Source organism: Strigops habroptila, chromosome 5, assembly GCF_004027225.2.
Source record: "Strigops habroptila isolate Jane chromosome 5, bStrHab1.2.pri, whole genome shotgun sequence".
Taxonomy (NCBI): Eukaryota; Metazoa; Chordata; class Aves; order Psittaciformes; family Psittacidae; genus Strigops; species Strigops habroptila.
The window spans coordinates 44485612-44510188 of record NC_044281.2 but is presented as its reverse complement, the minus strand read 5'-3'; the positions used below and the strand labels follow the sequence as shown (position 1 = coordinate 44510188).

The 24577-nt window shown below is 41.4% G+C and overlaps 2 protein-coding genes across 8 annotated transcripts in view; one reads left to right on the top strand and one right to left on the bottom strand.

Annotated features, from left to right (window-relative positions):
* ACVR2A (activin A receptor type 2A) overlaps positions 1-3758 on the top strand; it is a 70772-nt gene extending 67014 nt beyond the window's left edge. For 3 of the 4 annotated variants that reach the window (XM_030486998.1, XM_030486996.1, XM_030486997.1), the window contains one exon: positions 9-864. In XM_030486998.1, coding sequence (XP_030342858.1) covers positions 9-203 — 195 coding nt within the window. In that variant the 3' untranslated portion in view covers positions 204-864. Of the gene's footprint in view, positions 1-8 lie in introns of all 4 variants that reach the window. The other variant, XM_030486995.1, reaches the window with a different exon arrangement.
* Positions 3292-24577, bottom strand: ORC4 (origin recognition complex subunit 4). Of its 4 annotated transcripts, XM_030486999.1 has the most exons (14): positions 24507-24577; positions 22987-23058; positions 21511-21587; positions 19734-19824; positions 17065-17140; positions 16579-16664; positions 14491-14539; positions 13820-13971; positions 11737-11910; positions 11321-11407; positions 8718-8826; positions 6836-6931; positions 6683-6750; positions 3292-5753 (listed from the first exon to the last, which is right to left on the bottom strand). In XM_030486999.1, exons 2-14 carry the CDS (start codon positions 23041-23043, stop codon positions 5565-5567), a joined length of 1311 nt encoding a protein of 436 aa, XP_030342859.1. In that variant the 5' UTR covers positions 23044-23058; positions 24507-24577; the 3' UTR covers positions 3292-5564. The 4 variants fall into 4 exon arrangements, with proteins under 4 accessions (XP_030342859.1, XP_030342860.1, XP_030342862.1 ...); XM_030487000.1 differs by lacking the exon at positions 6836-6931; XM_030487002.1 differs by lacking the exons at positions 19734-19824; positions 22987-23058; positions 24507-24577 and having other exon boundaries at positions 21511-21592.

The following is a 24577-nucleotide window of genomic DNA, read 5'->3' as shown; positions in this document are numbered from 1 at the left end:
GCTCGCAGGGAATGGCAATGCTTTGTGAAACCATAGAGGAATGCTGGGATCATGATGCGGAAGCCAGGTTGTCAGCGGGCTGCGTAGAAGAACGGATTATTCAGATGCAAAAATTAACTAACATTATAACAACAGAGGATATTGTGACTGTGGTCACAATGGTGACAAACGTTGACTTTCCTCCCAAAGAATCCAGTCTATGATAGATAGTTGCACTGGTCACGGAACTGGCCACCGGACTCTTCACTGGAGCTGCTAAAGCTAAGGGGACTGCTCGCATCATTACTGATTGCTGCGTGAGAAGAATGGTAAGTCTCTCTGGAACAGCATTAAGAGGTGTTTTTCCTTTATTTTCTCCTTCCTCCTCCCAAACACGGATCCCCGAGACTTTCTGCATTCCCTGCATACACCTGAAAGACACATGACTGAGAAATGGTGACGTGCGGTTAAGGAGCTTACATGAAGAATACAGACCTGTTCTGGCTAATCAAGCATTTTAAAAACTGACGCCCAATTTCTTAATACCTGTCAGAAGAGACTAATTCCTTAAATGAACTACTGTTATTTTTTTTAAATCAAACATTTCATTTCAGATTTAAAAAAAAAGGGTAACTTGTTTTTATTGCATTTGCTGTTGTTTATAAAAATGACTATTGTAATGCGACTATGACACAGCTTGTGAATGTTTAGTGTGCTGCTGTTCTGTGTACATAAACAAAAGTAATCAAGTGGGTTATAGCAAAGAGGCTTCCAAGTATTACTTAACCTCCCTCAACAAGGTATACCTCAGTTCCACCTCTGCTAAATTATGAGATTGACAACACTAACAAAATTTGAATAAATCGATCCGTGTTTTGTAAATGATGTATTGCAAATTCACTGTGTTATTTAAAAAGGGTAAGCTATGCTTCGTGCCGATAGTAAATGGCCATTCCTAAAGCAGTGTTTTAGCCTTTCCTTGTACTAGCTTGTTGTGTATAAAAAAAAAAAAAAAAGTGCTGTTTATTGAACCGAAATTTTCCTTCCTCTTTTAGTTTAAAGCTTTTCTCTTACCTCCGCTTCCCAGAGTATCTCACGCATTTATTTAACTGAATACTATTTAGGTTTGCTGTGTCTGAGGAATATTTGAAAACTTAAGCATGACTTTTTTAATTTTCTGTGAGCTGTGACACTGGAAAGCTCTGAATTCTTGTTCTTTTTTTAAAAAAGTCTTTTTCCTATTTATGTTTGTGACAAGGTCTGCATAGCGTGTTTTCTGTTTCACTAAACAGTATGCAGTGGGTTCTGTATCGCTGTTTCAGGATCACCTCAGGAAGCTCAGTTATCCCAAATTCCTTACTCTCTGCTTTGAGATCTCCTTAACACTTGGTGCCATCTTATCAGAGTGCGACTCTATGTCTGTGAGGTGCAGGTTTGTCCTGGAGTCACGCAAAAAATGCTAGCCACGGGTTTCAGATTATGAATGCTTACAAATTTCAGGGATAATTTAGCTACAACTTAAAATAGAGTGACTATTTAGAGGTAACGAATACCAGTGTCCATAGCATAGACTCTCAAAAAATGAGGAAAACCCAATGAAATTGCTTTCACAACTCTAACATTCTTTTTGACTTTAGGAAGTTGGGCCTTACATTGAAATTGCAAAGCAACTGGTAGGTTGGTAGGTGCCAAAGTGCTTCTCAGTTGTTTGACTACACTTATTTGATCCCTTACACAAACTTCCAAGTAAAATAAGCTTTATAAACCTCTAGAGTGCAGAACCAACAAGAGCTGATAGTGTGCTGTGTGTTCCCTCAGTGTTTTCTTTGTTTTTACATCGTGTGTTCAGCGTCTTTTGAAAGAAGCTGCTAATGCTGCAGTGAGGAGCTCACTGGGAATGCTGTTGTGAAAACTGATCCATGCAGCCACAGGTACTCTGTTTTACAAGTACGCAAACTGACCTTCTAGGAACAGTAAGAAACTTTATGGATAAACAGGACCTAGGGCAGTGTTGCTGGTGGCAGGGAGGGGAGAAGGGTGCAGCAGTGCTGCCTGCCTGGCCTGTGCTGTCCTGCAGCAGGGGAACCGTGCTCTGAAGGGTCCTTGGTACCAGTGGGTGCTAGCTAGTTGGTGGTGCTCAGCTTGGCTGTAAGAAGAAATGAACCTAGTTTGTGGCCACTTCTTAGATTGATGCTTTCCTTTAGCTTCCATTTTTAATCCAGGGATGTTACTTTACGCACACAGTAGGAGATGAACGTAGCTGCTGAGTTCTGAACAAGTAAGAACCCATTCATATGTTGCTGGTGCTCCCAATGAGTTGTAACCCCTTCACTCGCAAAACTGGAGTCAATGCAGGTGGTTTAATAATATGTGATTCAAGCTCCGATGCAAAAATTGGTTGGGTATAAAACATCCATCATCTGTGATGCCACCCCTCAAACTTCAGCAGCTGCGGGTGCTCGCAGCAGACATGGTGGGGACTGGGCTGTGCTCCCTCACATGGCAAACAAGGCAGCAGGAGAACCGAGACAACTTGTCTTTGCATTTTAAAACTGCTTTTGGTTCTTCCTAGTTAAATGCTGTGCTGCTCCCAGGTTCCTGGGTTTTAACAGTGTAATTCAGTGTCACTGTGAAAAGGGTGTTCATAGTGTAAAAGCTTTTATCATGATTGGTAAAAATAATCAATGTCCCCAGAGCTGTTGTGTGCAGCTGCTTGCACAGGAGCCCATGGCACTGTGCAGGTGTCGAGGAGGGCAGGGTTTGGTAAGGTTGGTGCCAGTGGTGTGCCTGGTGTGACAGGCAGTGGCCATTGTCCCTTGAGGTCCTGTGGCCATGAGCTCCTGAGGGTCACCAGGTCCTGTGGCTGGTGAGGAGCAGCTTGTCTCTTGTGCATAGCATTAAGCCACATGTCCTGAAACCTCGACCCAGACCTACTGCCATCCTGGCCTACCTGGAAGCTTCAGCCCTGCACAACTCTTCATGTCACATTACAGGGCAAGATGCTTCTGTACCACGCCCTGCATGAATTTGTACTATAGCATTTCAGAGCAGAGCTCATGCCCTAGTTGTTGTTGAAGTAGAGCTGTTGCTGGTGGTGCTATTCCAAACCATACCTTGAGGAGTGGAATCCACCACTGTGCTCCTGCCAGTTGAAACTGTAGAAGGTTGGTGTGGTTTTCAAATGCCAACTTCGGGTGTGTGAACACTAAATTGTGACCAGTCATCAGCCTTCTCCTGGTCCGAGTGGCATTTGACAGGACAGCCAGGGTTGCTAGTTTGCTCTTTCTCCAGCTTCTCTTTAACCTTTTTTAATGGATTTCCTTTCATTAGGAACACTTGGTACAAAGTGCAGAAAGCTGCAATATATGTTCCTGGGCAAAATGATTGACGTAGCATCCTTGATGGAACATCATTTACCTCAGATACTCAACCAGCAGTACTTCTCTTTTTGGTTTTTGTTTTTTTTTTTTTTTTTTTTTGGTTTGTTTTTGTTTTCCTTTTATTTTCTAATGCCGTTTCAGTCCATATACTATTCGTTACCTCTTGAGATTTTGGTAAGCAATTATTTTAACTTTACTCTTTGTATTTGTCAGTGTTTTGGGCACAGGTTGTTGTACTACTGTCAAAAGGTACTTGCTGTTTTTCTGCAAGTACTAAAAACAAACCAACCCCCCCTCGCCCCTCAATAAAGTGATTGTTAAATATTGTACAAATAAAAATGTATACTCTTTCTCCCCCATTCCCTAAAAAAGTTAAAATAAAAAATGTGACTACTATGACTTGCATGTGCCTCTTCTCATCTTGTGACACGGGGAGGGCAGGCAGTGCTGCCCGGGCTCCTGGGCACCTTTTGTGGCTAAAAAACACCCCAAGAGAATGGAAGAACCCTGCAGTTAAAACGTGGCAGAGAAGCAAAGGCAGAATCTACATCAGGCCCAGCCTTGCAGATGGAGAACTCGCCCTCCTCTTTCAGGAGGGGACACTTTGCAGCTCGAGGGTTTTAACCAGCAGTGCAGCGCTCAGGGCAGGACCCGGTCTCTGAGGTGAGCACCAGCATGGGCTCCCTCCTGCAGGATGTGGCCATGGGAAGGCTCTGTTGATGGTCTGGTAATTCCACACTCCCTTCCACCCTTCCCGTACCAGGGACCTGCCACAGCCCTTCCTTCTCCCTGGGCAGCAGGGCTGGCACCTGCTGCAGACCAGCCCCTGTAGCCTCCTGCCCTCCAAAGGGTTGGGCTCCCTCCCAAGCCTTTATCCTGAATTAAAGCTAGTCCCCATTCTCTCTTCTGAAAATGATCAATTTCACCAACCAGTCCTTTCCCAATCTGTGGGTGCAAGGTACTCACACTGTTGAGTGGGTTGTTTCCTCAGCCCGCATTACTGCTCTGCCAGGGCATGTGATGTTCCTGTACCACACCTGCAGGTAAGTGTCTGTTTCCCATCACAGGGTGGGGAAAACCTCCAGGAGTGTCCCATGGCTAAAGAGAGCAGCAGGACCCTGGGTATGAGCAGAGGCAGGGCCAGTCAATGGCAGCAGCTCTGCCCCCTCCACAGTTGTACCTGAGCCACCTGTTGGTTTGTCTCCAGCACCACAGCAAAGAACTTCCATAAAAATAACTCTCTAACACCAGCATCACCTTTTCCCACCTCTGCTCTCTACCTCCTCCCTTCCCGTTTCAGAGGCCCACCTTGAATTACGTGAGCCACACCGCGCTGTGTGGAGGTGTGTGTTGGCTGAACACCCCCTTTCCTGTCCGGGTAAGTACTTCTGCACAACATCTTGTGACAACTTTTTTATTTACAGTTTGTGCTGTGCTATGCTTGCGGCAACGCTTTACGTGACATGTTGTGGTACCAAACCAATGGTAACTCTTACCTGGGAGTGTCCTTCTGACGTGTATCACGGAAGTACGTATGCAGTAGCATGTACTTTCCAGACAGAGCCTTCCCTGCCCCTGCTGTCAGACCAATTTCTCCCCACAGTGATGAACCACAGAGGCCTCAGCAGCTCTCTGGGGGACTCCATCGGTGTTTCAGATCTGCCCCAGTACAGGGGGACATGTGCCCCGCAGGCTGTTGCCTGCAGAAACAGCTGAGTAACCTGGACAGAAGGCAGGCTGTATGTCACCCCAACATGCTTGTCATCAAAAGTTAGTAAGTTTTCTGCGTCAAGTCAAATTTGAGAAGAAAAAGTACACCATGAGCTTCAAACAGCACTCGAGAGGTAACTGTGCCTCAGGGTTTAAGCCAGACCCACAGGCATCAGGGGCAGCGTGCCCCAAGCCAGCACCTGACACAGTCAATCCCAGAGCAAGTAACTCAGATTTATACAAAGTGGAAACTCTGCACCAGAGGAAAAGCTGGCACCGAGCTGAGCTAAACTGCCAGAGCGTTCTCCTTCATCACTGTTACAGCCATCAGAACATAACATCGGAGCAGTTTTCCTTAGAAAACAAAGTCCCCCATCAAACAGCAAAGCTTCTTGCAAAAAGTTACCTCCTGTGTGAAAACATGCCCTCCACTGCAGCTCACACTCAGCTCCAAAAGCCTGGATGCAGAGTGTGATGCTGTAAGTTCCAGAAAGTTCACAGCCAGCTGAGCGATGAGGCTGCCCACTGCTTCACGTCCACAGGGCAGTTTGGGTACGCCTGCAAGGCATCCATGATCTGAGTATTGTCCAACAGCAGCTTCATCAGGAGGTACTCGCGCTGAGCACGTATATTTGGTCTTTCTATTGGCCTTACTAATTCCAGCTGTATTAAGTGTTCAAATGCCTAAAAACAAAATAAAAAACAATCAGACAACATCGCTCGTTTTGGATGACCAGAGACACTTCTGACAGAAGCCTGTGATGTGCGAGCCCGACAGAGAGCTGTTTGACACCAACTGTGTTCTACCTCACGTCCTTTGCACACATAGCAAAGCATGTCAGCTATGCTGACTGATGTAGAATTCACTTTCCTTCTTAAAGAAACCATGTTTGAAATCTGGTGTACGGGCAACTGGGAATGATGTCATTATTCAGGGAAACCAATGGGAAGGTCTAATCCAAGCACACAGCATTATATAATTTCCAGTGGAATGACACTGAATTGGAAACCGAGTGTGCTCAGCTGCAAGAGGAGAAGGCAGCTTTCACCACATAACTGGGTTAAGTTCATCAACACAAAAGGCAGCACCTAATGGTTTGTAACCAAAACACAGTTCCCAGCTTGCACCTCAGACTGTAGTGGCCTAAGCAAGCCAGCCACGTCGGACTGCAGACTGATTCCACACACCAGTCAGACCTACTGGATTAAGAAAAGCTGATTTTTAATGGGGTAAAGTTTTGGAGACATCACCTGTGGCGAGCAGAAATGAACACGCTCGCTGAAGACACCTGCGCACATACACAAACTTCTCCTTTGGAAGCCATCTCCTATACGGGCAGTCTCACTGAAACCTTATCCCAAGTGAGTTAAGCTCCCTGGAGAGAGGCTTCACACAGGTACTAAGCTCTTCCAAGTTTAACTATTTCCCAGCTGGGCACTGTCTTGAGCTTCCCACCCGAGATGCTTGCTCCAAATTCTACACCCTGAAGGGCCCTGTCTTGCTTCAAGGGCTGCATTTGACTACTCACATCTGTGCCCTAAGACAAAAAAACCAGACGTCTCAATACTTTACAATTAAAAAAAAATAAAGACAGACGACATTTCAGGCTTACCTTCATGACAACTGGCTTTTCAAAGTTGTACATACAGTGTGCCTTCCTTTGCACGAATTTCTGGAATTCTGTAGCAGTAATGGGAAAAAACAGAGTGAGTGAGTTAGGGGAAGTAACTGATGTAGGGTTGGTAGGTTCAGGCGTTCCTCTCACCATTGTAAACCATCTGGAAGTTAAAGGGTTCTCCTTCATAAACATCATTCAAGTGTTTCATAGCTATAATTAGGCAGATTTCCAGGACAGACAAACCTAGAGGGAATGACAAGAGCTCTAAATACTTCATTTCAGAAATGCAAGTAGCTCACATGCTATTTTTATTCTTCTATTTTTATATGCTGTAGCCTCACCTATTTGTGTTATATATGTTCATAATGTAAAAAAAAAAATAAATCCAAAATCGGAGAGGCTAAGTAAAAGAACTTTTTTTTCTCCCAGGAGTTTAAAGAAATGGGCTGTTTCCATCAAAAAGCAAGAAATATAAGTAAATATAAGTACAAAGAAAAACCATTATTGCGATTGTACAGTGACACAGATGTTCAGCAGCACCAAGACGATCTCTCTGGTACTGGACAGTATGTCGTGAAGTGAGACTCTGAAATGGTTATTCGTTATTTGAAGCTGAAGAAGCAGAACAGCAGATCAGCTCCATGGTCCTGAGGAGACTTTGGGAAGCACAGGACCAAGCCAAATCAAAGCCTGTAAAACCTGAGAGCCATGAAGAAGCCATGGGCTGAGTTAACCTTTCCCAGTCAGGGAAGCAGTTCCCCCTCTAACCGTATTTAGGCTTAGTATCATCACCAGGAGACCTGTATTTCTCTCACTGTTTGTGCAGGTTCCAGAATGCTTATGAGAGAAAACCTAAGCGTAGTGCTCAGAACATCCCCTCTGCCGAGGTTTAGAAAGGGAGAACCCGCAGGTGGTAGGAAGGTGGCAGCAGCACACAGAAACATGCCAGAAGGGCCTGTACAGCAGGAACAGCAGCCCAACTAAAGGCAGGTAAGCGCATGCAACTCAGCTCCCAGAGTACAGAATTCAAGTTCACACTTCAATTCTGTACATACTCAAGCACGGACTGCTGCAAGTCACAGAGGGTTTATTGCAACAGGTAAAGTCCCTCCCGTACCCCCAGCTACCAGCACTGCAAGAATCATAGACTGGTTTGGGTTGGAAGGGACCTTGAAGCTCATCTAGTTCGAAGCCCCCAGCATGGGCAGGGACGCCTTCCACTAGACCAGGTTGCTCAAAGCCCCGTCCAGCCTGGCCTTGAACACTGCCAGGGATGGGGCAGCCACAGCTTCTCTGGGCAACCTGTGCCAGCGCCTCACCACCCTCACAGGGAAGAACTTCTTCCCAACAGCTAATTTAAATCTCCTCTCAGTTTAAAGCCATTCTCCCTTGTCCTATACCTACCTGCCACTGTAAAAAGCCCCTCTCCAGCTTTCATGTCAACTCCTTTAGGCACTGGAAGCTGCTCTAAGGTCTCCCCGGAGCCGCCTTTTCCCCAGGCTGAATAAGCCCAGCTCTCAGAGTGCCCTAGAGCTGGCTGCAGCACTCCAGGTAGAGCCTCATGAGAGCAGAGGGGCAGAATCCCCTCCCTAGAGCTGCTGGTGATGCAGGAAGGAGTCAGCATCTTCCCTTCCTCCACCACTTCAGCAGGACAGATGTACTGTCTAGGCCGGTTCCTTTGCCCAGGCTACCAGTGCTTTCCCTGGCTAGCACTGAAGCACCAAACCAGCCATCTGGCACTGCCAGCCCTAAGCCCACATCATGGTGGCACGCTGGCCAAGCTCTTTACATCAACTAGCCTGTAACTCCATCTCTGGTTTATTCAGCATTGTTATACCCACACACATGTATGAATGCCCAGAAGCATTCTGTGGGAATGGTATTCCCTGTGCAGCTCATACCAACAGGGACACTGCCCTAGACAGTATCTCTTACATCAGGAGAAGTTCAGGGAGCGACTTGATGTGTTCCGTACTCCTCAGAAACATTCTAGGGGTGAGGTGAGGGGAGAGGGAAAGCTGAGCTTTACCATGTACAATGTTTGCTCTTGAGTCCACTCGATACTGCTTGCTTGCTTCATGGAGATCTGATGCAGTGATAAGTGGGTGATGCACAGTAACGTTACTTACAGCGAGCATCTAAAAATAAAGCAGCAGACATTTTTCACTTAATTACTAATTACCAGACATACTTTCTGCTTGAGGATGAAATGCGGAACACATTTCCCCTGGAGTCACCTACTGGAAACGTTAATGAATAAACCCCCACACACAGTAGGCTCATACTGAAAACCTTGTAAATAGCTGGTAGCTACAACTACGTTTTGCCAGGAAGGTTTTCCAGGCTTATAACTTTAAAGCCTTCTCACTGGAGGACATAAACACTCATTACCTTGTTTATATTCATTTCAGTGCATTAGCATACTTCAGTGATTGCTGTAAGAATGACTTACAACTGGTTCAAACACACCTTTGTGACAGTGAGCTGGAAGTGCCAAGAAAGTGCCTGAAGGCACCACTCAGGTTACAGAATAGCAGCGACCCCTTCAGAACATTTGCTAAAGTCTCACCTTCTTACAGTATGAATCCTTAACAACATTCAACTACCTGTCACAGGAAGTGAGTTTTTGAACAAGTGTGAGTTAATAGATAGTTACCTGACCTCTTCTACCACCACCCTTCCAAAGCTCTGGATTAGCCCCAAGCCCTTCTGCAGCAGCAGGCACACTGCAGTGACCTTCACTTACTCTTCAGGACTTTAAGTATCTGCCTTGGAAATATTTTGTGGACAGAAAAAAACAAGTATTTTTAGTGACTACTTCCTACTTTTGCAGGTCTGTGTGATGAAAAACTTCATTTTATAGAGGTCTTTCACCACAAACGTCTAATGCTATCTACCGCCAGTCCTTCCCCATCCCCTTTCCTTACATGTGGGACTCAAGGGAGGCTATTCAGATAGCCATTGGCTTTTTTCTGGCATTCACTCAAGCCACAGGGACAGAACTGGGTGCCCTTAACCTCGAAATAATCTGCAATCTTGTAAAAACTCCAGTAAAGAGAGGACTACCAAAAAGAGGGCTCAGATCATGCCTTCTGTTTCAAAACTAGAGCAGAAAGTCTATGATTTAGTTTTTGGAGTGACCGTAAGCCCAGCACTGGGAAAAGCGGTCAGCACTGAAGACTCCAAGAAGAGCCCACCAGTGAGAAGAAGGTTAAAATCTGAACCCTTGCACCACATAGGATACGCAGATACATTCAGTGGGGTTTTCACACCTGACAGAAACACAGAGATTTTAAGATAGTTAAAAAAATATATCTTTGGTAATTGATGTTACTGCATTCATATTAACTGTGCTAAAAAACACAAGTGAGGGAAGGCAAGTTTTGAGACAGATAACCTTCAAGAGAGCTTGACCATGTGTTAAGCTTCAGCTCACTTGTCATGACAGTAGGAAGCTGATGATCAGCATTACCTCCTACTTACTGAACACAGAATTATTCTCTCTAACAGGGGGACAGCAGTCTAATTTTTCCCCACACAGTGAGCCAGCCTTCCTTCTCCCCCTAAGACAACTGGGAAAGGTTGAAGCCACCAAGTGCAGTTCTGAAAGCTTCCTCAGGCCCTTGGTGCCAGATAATGTGGTCATTTGGAAGATAAGCATTAACTTCCATCTCAGTATTTCTAGGGATTAGCAGCCTCAAGCTTCCAGCACCTGAGGTTTTAAAAGATTAAGATCACATTTCCTGGACTAGTGTCACAGTAACGGATGAATTCAGGACAGCATCTGGGCTACCTGAATTGCTCCATGTATCAAACCAGCTCTGGAAAACAAAGCGGTGCCTAATCAAACAGTTCATAAAGTGATTTTATCAGATCCTCTGCATAAGGAGAAATTGGAAGTGATAAAAGAAAACAAAAGCATTTCCTCTGTGTGAATAACAAGACTGTAGGTATATGGGAACACTCTTACTGAAAGAGGTACCCAGGAGCAACCAGTCCATACAGGCAAGTAACCTTGTATCGCAGCAAGTGCAATGACATAGGAAGAGGGAGGAGTGGAAAAAAGGATGACAACAACAAATATTTTGGCTCTGAGTGACAGTTATTCCACTAAAAGCAGTTCCATAAAAGCACTGTGTGTGTGCAGATACCGGCACGGAGAGTTGTGCTAGAGCAGCTCAAGGAACAGGCCAGAACACCAACACAGCCTAACAGCGCCAGCAGGACAACAAAGCGGAGAGCAAAAGGGGATGCAAGAACACAGTTAAGCCACAGTAGTAAAAAATGGTGCCAAAATTTATTGATCTTTGAAGATGACGGACACTGATGAAGAGCAGCAGGTTCAGTATAGGGACAGATTTAGGGAAAGGAGGAATATTTAGGTGCAACAACAGACTTCCACATAGCAAAAGCAGGTTTCAGTACAAGCAGTTCTCAGGATTCACCAGCAACCAAAACGAATCTTAGAAAGGAAAACATAGTTTGAAAGTATTTCACCTACAGTTTTGTTTTATACAGGAAAGACCTGGCAAAAGTTACTTTAAATGCCAAAAAATTGGCTTGAAAAACGCAAGGGTTGTTTACCAGTTACTGAAAAGCAGGAAGATACTATATACACATCCAAATACATACCAAGAGCAAATGAAGTGAGCGCAGATCTTTAGTGTAGTGAAAAAGGTTCTGCAGCACGTCCTGCACAGTTTTATCCTCTGAGAGATGCTAATAAAGGGAAAAAAACCAAAAACCAGTACTTTAATCATCTCAGCAAATGTCTCCTACTCACCTGAAAAAATACCAGTCAGCTGGCTTTCAGGAAGGGCTCGGATTACATGTGGCAATGCAATTCTTTGTGTCTAACCTTAACTTTCTGGTCTTCTAATTTTACCTCCAGACTTTAATAAGCAAAGATTCCCTATCACAATTTGATTTATTCTGTATCAAACTCAAACAGTGAAAGGAAACACTAATCTTAGGTAAAGGCTTTGCACTTATTAACTGGTCTCACTTTAGAAGTTTTACTAAAACCAAGTATAAAGAGCTTCAAATACCTGAACATTATTATTCCATTTTTGTGCAAAAGACTCGTCAGGAAATTCAGCAGGAAGAGCAAGCTGTTCCTTGAATATCCTAATGTATTGTTTAAAATCAAAAGAATTCATCAAATATATCTGTCGGTGAGAGAACCTTGATTTTACTCTCTTCTCCAAGAGCTCCAGAATATCCTTGTTAAAAAAAAAGTACAAATAATAATTAAAAAAGGCAGATGCATTTAATGCATTCTTTGCTAGAGTGAAAATTACAAAACACCAAAGTAAATCCTGTTTGAAAAAAAAGGAATTATTAAATTTTCAGGCTTGAAATGTTCTAACAAGACCTTTGCTAATTATTATAATCCATGTGCCCCAAAATGCCCAACGATTGGCCACTTACCCGAATCATGTGCTGCACTACATCACACAGGCTAATTAGTTGCTAGGATACCCAGCAAAATTTCTCCATCAATTATGCAGACTTAAGTCTGCATTCAAGATGTTTTAGCCCATTCTGCCTCTAGACAAGTTGTCTAGTTAGTGGATACGGAGGTTGGCAGCTGTCAGTTCACATGCCTTTTGTCAGACCAAAAGAATCCAGCTTAAAACTACCCCAAAACACTTAAGAACCAGTATTTATCTTCCAAGATTGTCACACAGAACTAAGCAGGTCTGCCATCAAGTTGTCGGTGTAAGAGAGAAAAACTTACTTTTCTCAGAACACATGGCAATAGATGGCATCAGAAACAAGCTGTGGGGTTCATCCTGAGAAACCCAGTATTATTACCCTACCTGATACTGGCACAGAAGGATTGCACTCCTATTTACTAGGAATTTTGGGTGGTCCTTTTTGTTTTTTAAGGGTTTAATGTGCATTGGTTTCAGTGTTTTTATTTCCACTGAAAAAAAGCTTTAAGAATACCAAAGTTCCTCCAAAGGGAGCAGTAAGTGAGAGAGCCAACAATGCAAAATACAAAGATACCTTTCGATTTAGAAGTCACAAGCAACAGAGACCAGTGATTTAATAGGAGCTCGGAAGCAACAGCTATCACTACAACCATGGTATGGCCTCTGAAGACTCCACCCTGACTACATTCCAAAGCAGAGCAATACGGAGTTCTAAACAATGGCTGATGAGGATACCAGACTCAGGATAGTAATCATAGAATCACAGAAGGGTTTGGGTTGGAAGGGGCCTTAAAGTTCATCTAATTCCAAGCCCCCTGCCACAGGCAGGGACACCTAATAGACCAGGTTGCTCAAAGCCCCATCACAAAAGGAAAGACCAGAATTTACTAAATCAACTATTAACTACTCTATTAACTTTCAGAAATATGCCTAGCTAAACATCACCTAAACCCAACCATCCCAAGATTCAGGCTTCAATGGAAGATTTTAATCCTTCTTCTTCTTGTCATAACCCAGCTATCTCTACCACCAATCCAGTTTACTGAGGAAAAAGTGTAATTTTTATAAAATATGAACTTTCCATAGTGTCAGAAAAGTCATTATTTCACAGTATATGCAAAATTTGTCCACCGTTCCCTACGATGTCATTGTAAATATCACAGCAAGTTTAACATGGATCCTAAACCCATTTTGAACATGGTCATTTTATAGCAATAGTGCCCTACTGAACTGTTTGCTTAAAAAAATTCCTTGTCCTCAGAACAATGTTTTAAACATTGTAGGTTAATACCATTCTGTTCTTACCAACTGCTGACCAAGAAACTGCAATGCCCAGGAGCCTCTAACGACAGTTCCTCCTAACATATAACAGCCACATGGATAAATACAGCTCTCTTGCAGTAATACAGGACCACAGGCTTGTGTCTCTCCTTAGAAATGTAAACCTGCTCCTCCGGCAGTGCAAATGAAGGCTTTGCAGTTTTGTGGTTATGCAAGTTTGCCCTCAGCAAAAATTACTGTATTTTTTTTTAAATCACCCTCACGCCCCTTCCCAATTCAAAAGTCAGAAAAATGTATAACAACAGTCTCTTAGTAAATTAAGCAAGGCTCCAGGAGAGGAGAAAACATCCCAACCAAGATAACAGTCTCTAAAACAGCTGAAAACACTGAATGATAAAGTGCAGTTTCTTACCTGCCTACATGTAAGTCCAATAACTGTTACTGGAGTCTGGGCTGACTGTGATATATCAAAGAGGTTATAGAGCAGCGTCTGATTCTTGTGGTGAACAAACAAGTCAAATTCATCCAGTATAAACAAGACTGGACAACTGCTAGTACGATTTCCTGAGACAGCAATTTTAAAAGTTAGTCTGGTAACTTCATCCTATGGCTTCCATCTCTGCAGCTCTCACAAACACCCAGTTTAACAACTTACATATTTTCTTTTAGCTTCTCATTAAGCCCTCCTTTCACTTAAGTACTGCTACAACAGTAAAAACAAAAATACATGGAAAAATTGATAAAGTTTTGTATTATTCTGCCAGGCATCATTTCTGGTTGCGAGGGAAGACATATTTCTATGTTAATTCTTTTTTAAAAAAGCACTATTTTCAATAGCTTCAATCTGGATAAAAGAATCTGTGATCATCACATGCAAGCCTTTACAGCCCCAGTTATGCTAGGCGTATGTTTGTTTGAAATTACGTATTTTTTACATTATTTTGTAACCATAACAACGTTCTAGCGCTAGATTTCTTCATACCACTTAGACAAGTAGATAAAAACACACATACATGCTAACTTTTCATTCAAGTGACAAACATGCACACACACTATTTCAGAACAGGGGCTACTAGTACCTACCTTTCCTTAAAGCTTCAAGAAGGAATGCAAGATTTTCAGCAAAACTGCCCTACACAGAGAAGAAAAATGTTTCACAAGAGATTTTCAATGTCATTCTCAGAATTGTGTAGCTATGTCAAGTTCACGCACATAACAAAGGCCATCTCCTTCTAAACCCCTGCTCTCAAAAACTTACAATGTTACTTCATGTTGTATAATCACCTCTACAGGACAAGAAAATGGGGAGTTAACTCTACATTGATCCACTTCTTTCCAGTCTGATATCCCCAAACTAATTGCCTCAGACAGGCCAAAATCAGCCATCAGAAGAATGTCTACAATAAGCTAAACTTGTAAGTACTATTATTTTTCCTTAAATAGCTAATGCACACTCATTTTCCCTTTACACACATGCAAAAAATGACAAAGTGTTCCACTGAGAAACATCGGTATGCAGATTTTTAATCTGCAACCTTATTAGACAGATGAAAGCATCAAACATTCATGACAGACAACAATGGATTGCTATGACCACCCTGCTTCAGTTACACACACATTTACACACTCCAAAGCACACAGGTTGTGAGATGGGAAGTAGCTACAACTGAAGACCACAAGCCCAATCAAAGAAGGCAGAAAAGCCAATTTACTCTCTGAACGTAAGTAGCATAAGCTAAGAAAGGAAGTTTCTTAGCTTCCTGTAAATCAGTATGTTTCCCTGCCCATGTGCAGCCAAAGGGATTAGATGGTTAAGAGTTTAAAGCAGTACTCCACAGTAACTTAATGGAGAAAATTGCAGGGGAATTAAGCATATTTAAGTCCAGGTTTGCATCCAGCATTTTTGGAGGTGGAACTGTGGACTTTGAAAGGTTGTTCTAGTTCTCTGTTGAAAGGACAACTCATTCAAATGACTATGCTGAAATTAAATACTTGCTGTTTCCTTTTATTACTGCTGCTGTATTTGGGAAAATTTTAGCTTATGATTAGAAAGAGTTTTCCATTCTCTGTACGCAAAATCATTTGGGATAAGTAAGAAACCAAAGCACAGCCTAAGAAACAAGCATTTTCAAAAGATAATAAAGCCCAATAACTACAATCTTGTATTCCACACTGCCTCTAACCTAGTTCTCTGCTGTCTCTTAACTGAAGCAGTAACATTTCTCTTTAGCTTTCCAAATGCAACTGATTAAAATAAACTTCATATATTGCAATTTCATCTTTCACCCCTCCCCTAATTCTGCTTTAGCCACTTGGATTGAGATTACACACAACTCTCAACTATGTAAACTCTGCCAATCTCACCTATCCGGTGTCCTATCCGGGAGCTCAGGACCTTCCACCACACCAGAAGGTGGCCTCTCAAAAATACTCATTAAAAATAATCAGAAGCACTTCAGTTATTCTCTTTATTACTGACTTTAGTACTAACGTAAATGAGTCTTATCTTTGGGAAAAGGTCAACAGAAGCAAGTATTTTAATAGAAATTCTATGCACAATGAGAGCTCTAGGAAGCCTAGACAGATTTTCCTATGAACTGGAAATGGCTGCAAACATACTAAGGATGCTGCTTTTTGGCTCATAAACCTGCTTACTCTGTGTGTGGAAATGCTAAAGTTGAGGCTTCCAAAATACTCTACCCCTCCGAACAAAGTCTCTTCGGAATTTGTGTTCTCTTTGGAATGCTTAGTATTTGTTTCATTTAGAGGCTTAAAGTAAACGTTAAGAGAGTCTTTCCATTCCTCTTCCTTCTCCAATTCAGAGTTGATGGTTTGTTGTATTTTTTTTTTTAAGTATCAGGATGTGTTACTGTTGCTCAGCACTTGTGTGAACACATTCAGCACTTGTATAGAACACAAGTAATTGCTGGCATGCTTGAAGTGTTTGTAAACCAAGGTCTTCACAAGTAAATTCTGCCACAGTTCACTACTGCCATCAATTATTCAGTATTTTAAAAGAGAAAGTTTCGAGAAGACTGAGCCAGCCCACAGTTTTGTTAAGATACTCTCAAAGCCCATTCAGTCTCAACAAGCTGCAGACTATAAAGACAGTTTTCTAGGCAAGGATTTTTGAGGGATATAAGCAAAGAGTACAATAAAGTTGATACTTACAAAAACTTTATCCCCAACCACATTTTCCAGGTTCAACTGTCTGGTGATTTCCTTCAGGGCCACTTTATCATTAGTCTGCAGAAGCCCTGAAAGTAAGTATTTTTTCATGAAGAACTGGCAGTTCTTCACTCCAAGAGGCCACGTCTACTCCCACTGGAACCTTATCCAGAAGTTTCTCTCGATTTTCAGCCTTACAAAGCTATGCCTTTTTATAAATTAAGACTAAACAGTAGTTTTCTCATGTAAGAAGTCGTAACTTAAAAGAACTGGGTCACAACTGATTTTTAGCATTTTGATAGGTCATTAAAAGTACAGAAGTTCTCTTTACATAGAGAGATGCAAAGTAAGGCATTTTGGAGCTCGCAGACAAACGTGTCCATAACTGAGGGCAAGATTACAATTGGTGAAACCAAAATTTTTGTTCAGTACATACAATATACAGCAACTGAATGTAACATCACATTTGAATAATGCTGTATTACTTACCATTCAGACGAACTTCCAAGAGGTTTTCTCTAACTTGTTTCATTTCCTTAAGCTCCTTTAAGACATGATTTAATAACTAGGGAAATAGAAAAGAAACAAAACAAAAAAAACCCACCATTATTTCTTTAGAAGGAGATTAATGTATTAACAGTAAGTATACAAATTGATATTAGCAGATAGGAAACAGTATGTGCAGTTTCATTAAGCAACAATGTTTTTTAGTATTTTCAAGACTAAAATACAAAAATGAAAACCTCACATTCACTGTCATGACTGTAGCAATTACATTTCTTCGTTCTGCTGAATCAGTAGCAAAAGAAATGTAAAAATAACTACAATATTTTAGTCGCTCATTTTGGGGATTAATATCTAGGACTTTTGCTTTAATCCAAAAAAGCTTTATGAGTTTGAGATGTGAGAGAATTTTTCTCTCGAGTTAGCATAGTATTCGGTTTCACTGCTCCATTAGATGCTGTAGAACAAAAATCTTTGTTTAAATCTTTAAAGACACTATGCTTTTGCCTTTCCTCTTTAAGTTAGGAAGCATGAGACAAAATTAAACTGCACATAATTGCATCAACTACTGCTTATAAAACTTAGGGGTCCCAAATTTACAGTCCATCAAGAACTTGTTCTTGGCAAAGCTTAACAGGAACTTGTATTAAAACACATATATGGAGATGAAATGTTAACTTCTTATTCACTTGCTACTCTTTGCTTTTGCTTCCTCAGCTAAGAAAATTTGCAGCTCCCATGTATGTGTATATACACATACATACTTAGTTATATACACACGTACAATTTGCTTGTCTCCAGCAGTCTTTTATGAAAACTAACATCTTTCACTTGATATAGAATAAGAAAATCATTCATTTTGCATACGTGATTTGTTTACTTATATTCTGGCAGGAAGGATCACAAATTTTCATCTTCACAAGCCTTACGTAAAAGGTTTGGGGGAAAAAAAACTTTTAAATAACAAAAATAGTTTAAATAATAAAAGTAATTAAACTATTATTTTTAAATAATACAGAGTTTTAGTGATTGGGCGGCATGTGGAGTTAGAGGGATCATTCTGGTGTGGGTTTTTAAGAATCTCACATACTCCAATTTGCTTGCAGTATAGAGCTCATCTCTACTTCTCTATTGATACTGTGTTTAAAAGCAGATATAGCTAGACTCCTACTACAGATGCCAACATTTACTATATGCAAACGTGGAACAAAAAGCTTATGCACTTGGTTTCTCAAGTTTACGCCCGATAAGCAGATGCCATTCATTCGAGCTAGCCCCTTAGCCAACAATCTCAATAGCACCCTGAATGTCTACACTGTAAATACAAAACAATCTAAAAACTATTTTCTGCACTGTAAGAGTGTGTGTTGCTTACTTACAAACCTGTAAATCTAACAAAAAAAACCTCAACCCCAGTTCAAGAAGAGCAGGAAGTACGTAGGTGTAGGAATCCTTATTTGCTACTGGTTTATCTACTCTTTCCCCACCACCACTCCATAGTATTTTGGCAATTATCCTTCTGAAGTGCCATGGGTAGCAGAAGGTAATAATACTGACTCCGTTTGAAATGTAAAACAAGAAAGCTATCAACAAATTGGCAGAATGATTGGTGTCAGCTCTATCATGGATATGATTACCACCTATTAATTTATTACTATTCAACTGTATTTAAAAGCTTGAAGGCCACTTGCTTTAGCATTTGCAGAGATCTCTGAAGTAATTTTTGTAATTTTTCAACCTTAAATACGTTTTGCAGTAACAGCCAACCTATTTATCCAATTATATGCTCATAAAAGAATTAAATGTTTGCACAATATTAAAGTATATAACCCTCAGGTGTCAACCTTTCACACACCTCAACTAGAAAGAGTTTCTTTAAAATACAAAACCTACCCTTGTAAGCTAGAACTACCATATATTATTCTACCTTCAAGCAATTTAGGTAACAATATTCTCCAACGTGTTTAAACCAGGGTTAAGATACTTTACCATGCTGTAGATACAAACAGCTATATTCGTATCCATCTCTCAATCTACTCCTTTTGCAGTTTTTGGATGCCTTTTCAGCCATTTTTACAGCAGAGGCCCAATAGCAATAGTAGGTTAACTTGTAAAGAGTAAGCAAAAGGTGGCTTTAATTGCAAAGATGAACTCCTCCGCGGCAAGAACCACAGAGATTGCAATAGGAGAAATGCTGGAAGGAGGCAGAATCCATGATGTAGTCAGACCACTGAAAGACAAACACAACTTGTTCTGATAAAATTATTTCCCTTTTACACGTTTTGGGTACTCGTGTCGTGTCACGAAACCTGGTGAAGACACACAAAGAATTCCAAAAGCAGACATACTTCTGCAAGTCACTGTGAGGATGGACCAGCGCATGTTTTTGCCAGCTGCACATGAAGCTGCTCCATTTTACAGAATCACTAGGAACTCATCATTTGAAAAATTTCAGGAGATTTTTCAGAAACCAATTGTTGAATAACATATTGTTATTCATGAATGTTTTGAAATTGCATGTAAAAAATTAGCAATTCTCTCTTTAAAAACAGGCAAAGATGAAAATCTAGCTCCAAAACCTCCCAGGACTTCAGTGAGGCCATCCAACTCGTGCTTAATTTGACCTTGTGTAAAGTTTTAATACGTGTTTATACCGCAGTCTTTCCTGATCCTCGGGATCCAATAATGAGGGCAGAATTACTTTCTCCATGAACTGTAGTTCGTTTCAGCAGATCCAGCAGATGTCTGTGTTGACAACAGCAATAGGTTAAAAACTTCAAATTCACTGAAACTATGGAAAATTCAAACTCTTTATAACATAAGAGAAAACTTGATACTTTTCAACTTGCTCCCAGAGGTAACACTCAGGGCATGCAAAATGGAATACAATAAAGCACAAAAGGCTGAGTGACCAGATCTCTTAAAATATTTTAAAATATTAAAACATGCAGAAGTCGGGAGTATCACTAATTAATAAAGTTCCATCATTCTCCACCACGAAAGGACAGACTTCAATAATTAGTTCTTCCTTAAAAAAAAATGGAAAAAAAGGAAGATTGCTTTCTGTGATACCACTACAGTTCACAAAAAAAAAGGAACACTGGCAGACATACTGAAGGAAAACCTTGACACAAGCAAAAATTAATATTCTAATGGAATATATTCATTTTGACAATCTTCATAAAACTGATTATATGCTAAATTTAGGTATTCAAAGCTTGTGAATGGTAACAGCAATACCAAACTTCAAACTCATATTCTATTCTCATCCAAAAGAAGGAACAAAAACCAACTCTAAATTACCTTCAGATAGACTTATCGCATAGTACCACATTTAAAGTACTTATAAAAACTACTGACACTTCCAATTCCCAAATGCTTACAACTGCATAAATTATTTTTTTTTCCCCACTTAGAATATTGACATTATGCAATCGCTTCTAAAGGAGTGATAGAGCCATCATGTAATAGCTGTAGCAAATGCATGTGGGTTTGCGCACTATTTGGGAGCTAACTATAGCAAAGAGCCCAGATACGTCTTGAGAAAGAAAATAAGAGTTGGAAAGTTCATTACGGTTTTTCTCCAGTTCAGTTCACCCACGGTGGTGTATTAAGCAGAAGACTGTGTAAACTGTTGTTCAGAATTTCAATATGAAGAAGGGAGGCTCATTGTGTAGAATACTAACATCATAGAAATACACTTTCTCACAACAACATGCCTATGTGAGCTCTGTCTACATATTACACCACACTTAATACACTTTAACAACAGAAATGTTATTTTCCTTTTTCTAACAGAAAGGAAACTAATGCTCACATCAGGTGATTCAACTTGCATAAAGATACTCTTGGAAAAATCTATTTAAGTCAAGTTCTTTAGAGACATGTTTTTTTCCAAATTTGACCTGCACCTGTAAAAGGATTAGTATTAGTGCAGCATTAACATCACAATAGGTCCCTTCTTCCCAACTTTAACCTCCACATCTGGATGATCCCAAGAAGTTTTAAACATGGGTCTCTACTTCAAGAAAAATGATGTTGGCATCCAACGTTTAAGATTAACTTTTAACACAGCTTACCAATAAAGGGGAGAAAATCTAAAGTAAAAACAAAGATTCACAACAAGAGAATTAAAATTTTTGCTTTTTCAGGTCATTAAATATAGCCTTAGAATATGCACTAAAAGTATTTTTCAGGCTGAAAAGTAGTGTTTCAGGAATTACAGATTTGAAACAAGGACAAGAAATCCAAAAATCAGAGCAACAGTTGTATAAAAACTTAAGATCTGAGGCATACAATTTTTAGAAGCACTGTGCTTCAAGCCATTTAAGCCTGTATAATTTAGAAAAACAGAGGCAGCAGAAAATTCTGACTTCATCTGATTATTTTTCTACTGTGGTTAAGTCAAAATTACTTAGTCTGCTCACTCACCTGTACTGATGTTCAATCCCAAACAATTTTCCAGTAGCATAATGGTGACAGAATCTTTCACGTAAAACTTTCTGCACCTATGGATATAATACAAAACAGAAAGAGTGCTTGGTGCTTCAAACACCAGGATGTACCAATAATGTAATTACAGCAATAAACCCATAGGAATAACATGGAAATTTTAATTATCATCACTGATATCGGGGTCTTGAAAGTAAGAATAACACTGCAGTAGGCAACAATATTTTACAGACTCTTGTAGCACAGAAGAGAAAATTCAGTTAAATGATAGCAATGTGTGCCTTTGGTCTCTTCTGCTACAGTTCCTTTCCTTCACCACCCAAAGGGATGTTACACTTGTCACGAGAACGCCGCCAGTGGTTCATCTACTTCATAGTTCTAACTTCCTGTGTAATACAGGCAAACAAACATTTACCAGCTGACTGAAAGAAAACATAACCAACTTCAATATTCCCCAAAATCCTCACTGAATATGCTTTTTGCACCACTCGCAACATCACTGCAGCCTATCACAGTAAAACATTGGTATCAAATTTACAGTTTCTTCGAAGATTCAGTTCAGATAGCTTCTAACACTTGGCTTCTTTATAATTTATGATGGAATTATCACCATCAGCTTTCAGTGGTTTTGGTTTAAAAATAAATACATGTGGATGCATCTTTGTGAAGTACTCCTCAGCAAGTCTAAATAATGGACAGAAGATGGAAATCTGTTTTGCGAATAATTCCACTTCATGAAATTCTTTTTTAGTACAAGCTGTACTTGCCTGATTTTTCAGTTACTTTTTCTTCTACTAAAGCTTTACTGATTTAATTTCCAGATTTATTCTGTTTAATGGATAATATATCTAAGCAGTCAGCACTGTCCATTCACAACTGAAAAGGATTTCCTCCTATAGAAGGATTTTATAAGTAAACGAAGGAAATATTAAACCATAAGAATACAGTAAACCAGAGTAATTCACTACAAGATTCATCACAGTTTTTAAGCAGCCACTTTCAGAAAACAGAAGAATAAAGGTTAAAAAAAACCAAATTGAAACCTGATTTGGCAGCTGCTGTCCTGCCTCATCTAGACTGTTAAAAACAAGACACCTAGATCTTGATTCACCCCGCAAACTGGGAGATACAGAATCTGATTAGGTAAAAATAGATTTATGCAAATCTGCTGCTTAAAATGGTTGTAAAAGCTCAAGACCATCCTTTACTGTTTTTATTAAGGCTCCAAAAGGTAGACCATTAATATAACACTTGAAGCAAACAAACATCAGGTGAGAAGCTGAAATACAGAACATAAATACAAAACCCAATTCTAGAGCCCTAGAAATTACACTGTGCCTCTGTACATGCCTTTTTAACTGTTCAAGTGAAAAATTACACAATGACGTGGATGGCAGAGGATAGGAAAGCTTTCACAACTTAAACACAAAGTCAGCCAATAAAGATGTTACTAACCTGTGAAATGCATTCTCCATTTGCTCCACCACTCTCCTTCACCTTACGTTTACTCATTGCAGGTGGTTTGATCTTTAAATAAGAAAAAGAACATAAAGGTTATACTAAATAATAAGTCTTTCCAAATAATGTTAGTCAGAAATTGTACCTGGATGTTCGTAAACTAAATTTAGTAAAACCAACAAAAGCTAGTTAGTTCCTAGTTTCAAAGAACTTAAGTTGCAATAAACAACTGATAGAGATGTGGTAGTTCACCTTACTAGCGAAAAAGACCCGAAACATTGAAAGGATCTTTAATTCACTTCTGATTAGACTGAATCCATGTTTTCATACAACTTCTGAAAGCATTTACTTTAGGATGCTCTTCAAATGCAACATAAACAGTACCTAACGCAACTGATAAGACAGAATTCAGGTTTTCCATCAAGTTCCTAATGGCAAGGATTACTCTCAGGAGGCATGCCAAGGTTCACTAAGGTAGCACAGCTACACACAGGCTGATCTCTCCCCGAACCGGGAGAGGCATTTGCAGCATTTACACTTCAGATACATCCCTGTGAACCACCACATCGATACTTTCTGAGTGAGCTGTACTAAGAAGTGACATTTGTACATCCTCCGACCAACCACCAAGCGTAATTCATGTGTTTTAAATGTGTTTCAGGTAGTTCAAAACAGTATGTTTCTGTAACTGGAACAGGCTGCAAGCACATGGTAACATGTTAAGCCACAACATTTAAGTTTCTACAGCACCAATCGGTTATGCATGCTTAAACTGGTGCAAATTATAACCAGTGTCTCTCTAAAGAGGATAAACAAAAAAAAATTCCCCTTCTCCGTGCTAACAGAAAGCTTCCAAGACTTTCTCCGCAATAATTTATGCTTATTTTAGTACAGCCTCTTCTCTCAGTTTTGCTCCCTCTGTTGTAAGGCCAGCACCGTTCCGTCCCCAGCACAACAGCTATGCCCACAAAGGACGAGACCAGCTGCTAAAACACCCACATAAATGAAGTCGGCACCGCGGAGTTAGACGCGAAGTGCAGGGCACGAAAACACAAAGCAGAGACTGAAATGACACCGTTAGATGAACCGGAGTGCAACAGCAACAAGGCTACCCGGCGCGGAGCGTGCCCGCTTCCATCTGTTATCCGGGCACCAAGCCGCCGCATCCCACCGAAACCTCCCCTCGCCCGGCCCGAGCGCCTCGCGCATTCCCAGCGGGAGGCGCCGCTCCCGCCTCGCACCCACGTCGGAGAGAGGCGCGGCCTCAGCTCCGCGGCCCCCAGAAAGCTCCCGGGGAGGGGGGGGGTGGGGCGGCCCGGCGACGCTGGCCTACGGCAGCGGGCCAGCAGCAGCGGCCGCCCCCCTCGCAAGCCAAACCCCCGGGACCAGCGGCGCTGCCAGAGCTCGGGGAGGGAAAGGCGTGGGGGCGCCTCCTCCCCTGCCCTGCCCCCTCCGCCCCGGAGCCGCGCGGTGAGGCGGCGAGCAGCATAGCCTGCCCTGCCCTGCCCGGCCCTCACCTGAGGCGCCGGCCGCGCCAGCCGCCACCCTCGCGCCGCGCCGCCGCGCTCCCAGCAACCCCCGCGCCGCC

Excerpts from the sequence above, each read along its gene's own strand:
- ORC4 (XM_030486999.1), bottom strand. The coding sequence starts at position 23,043 with ATGAGTAAACGTAAGGTGAAGGAGAGTGGTGGAGCAAATGGAGAATGC. Across the intron at positions 19,825-21,510 it reads GGGATTGAACATCAGTACAG|ACATCTGCTGGATCTGCTGA; the intron begins GTGAGTGAGCAG and ends TTGTCAACACAG. Across the intron at positions 5,754-6,682 it reads AAAAGCCAGTTGTCATGAAG|GCATTTGAACACTTAATACA; the intron begins GTAAGCCTGAAA and ends TTTTGTTTTTAG.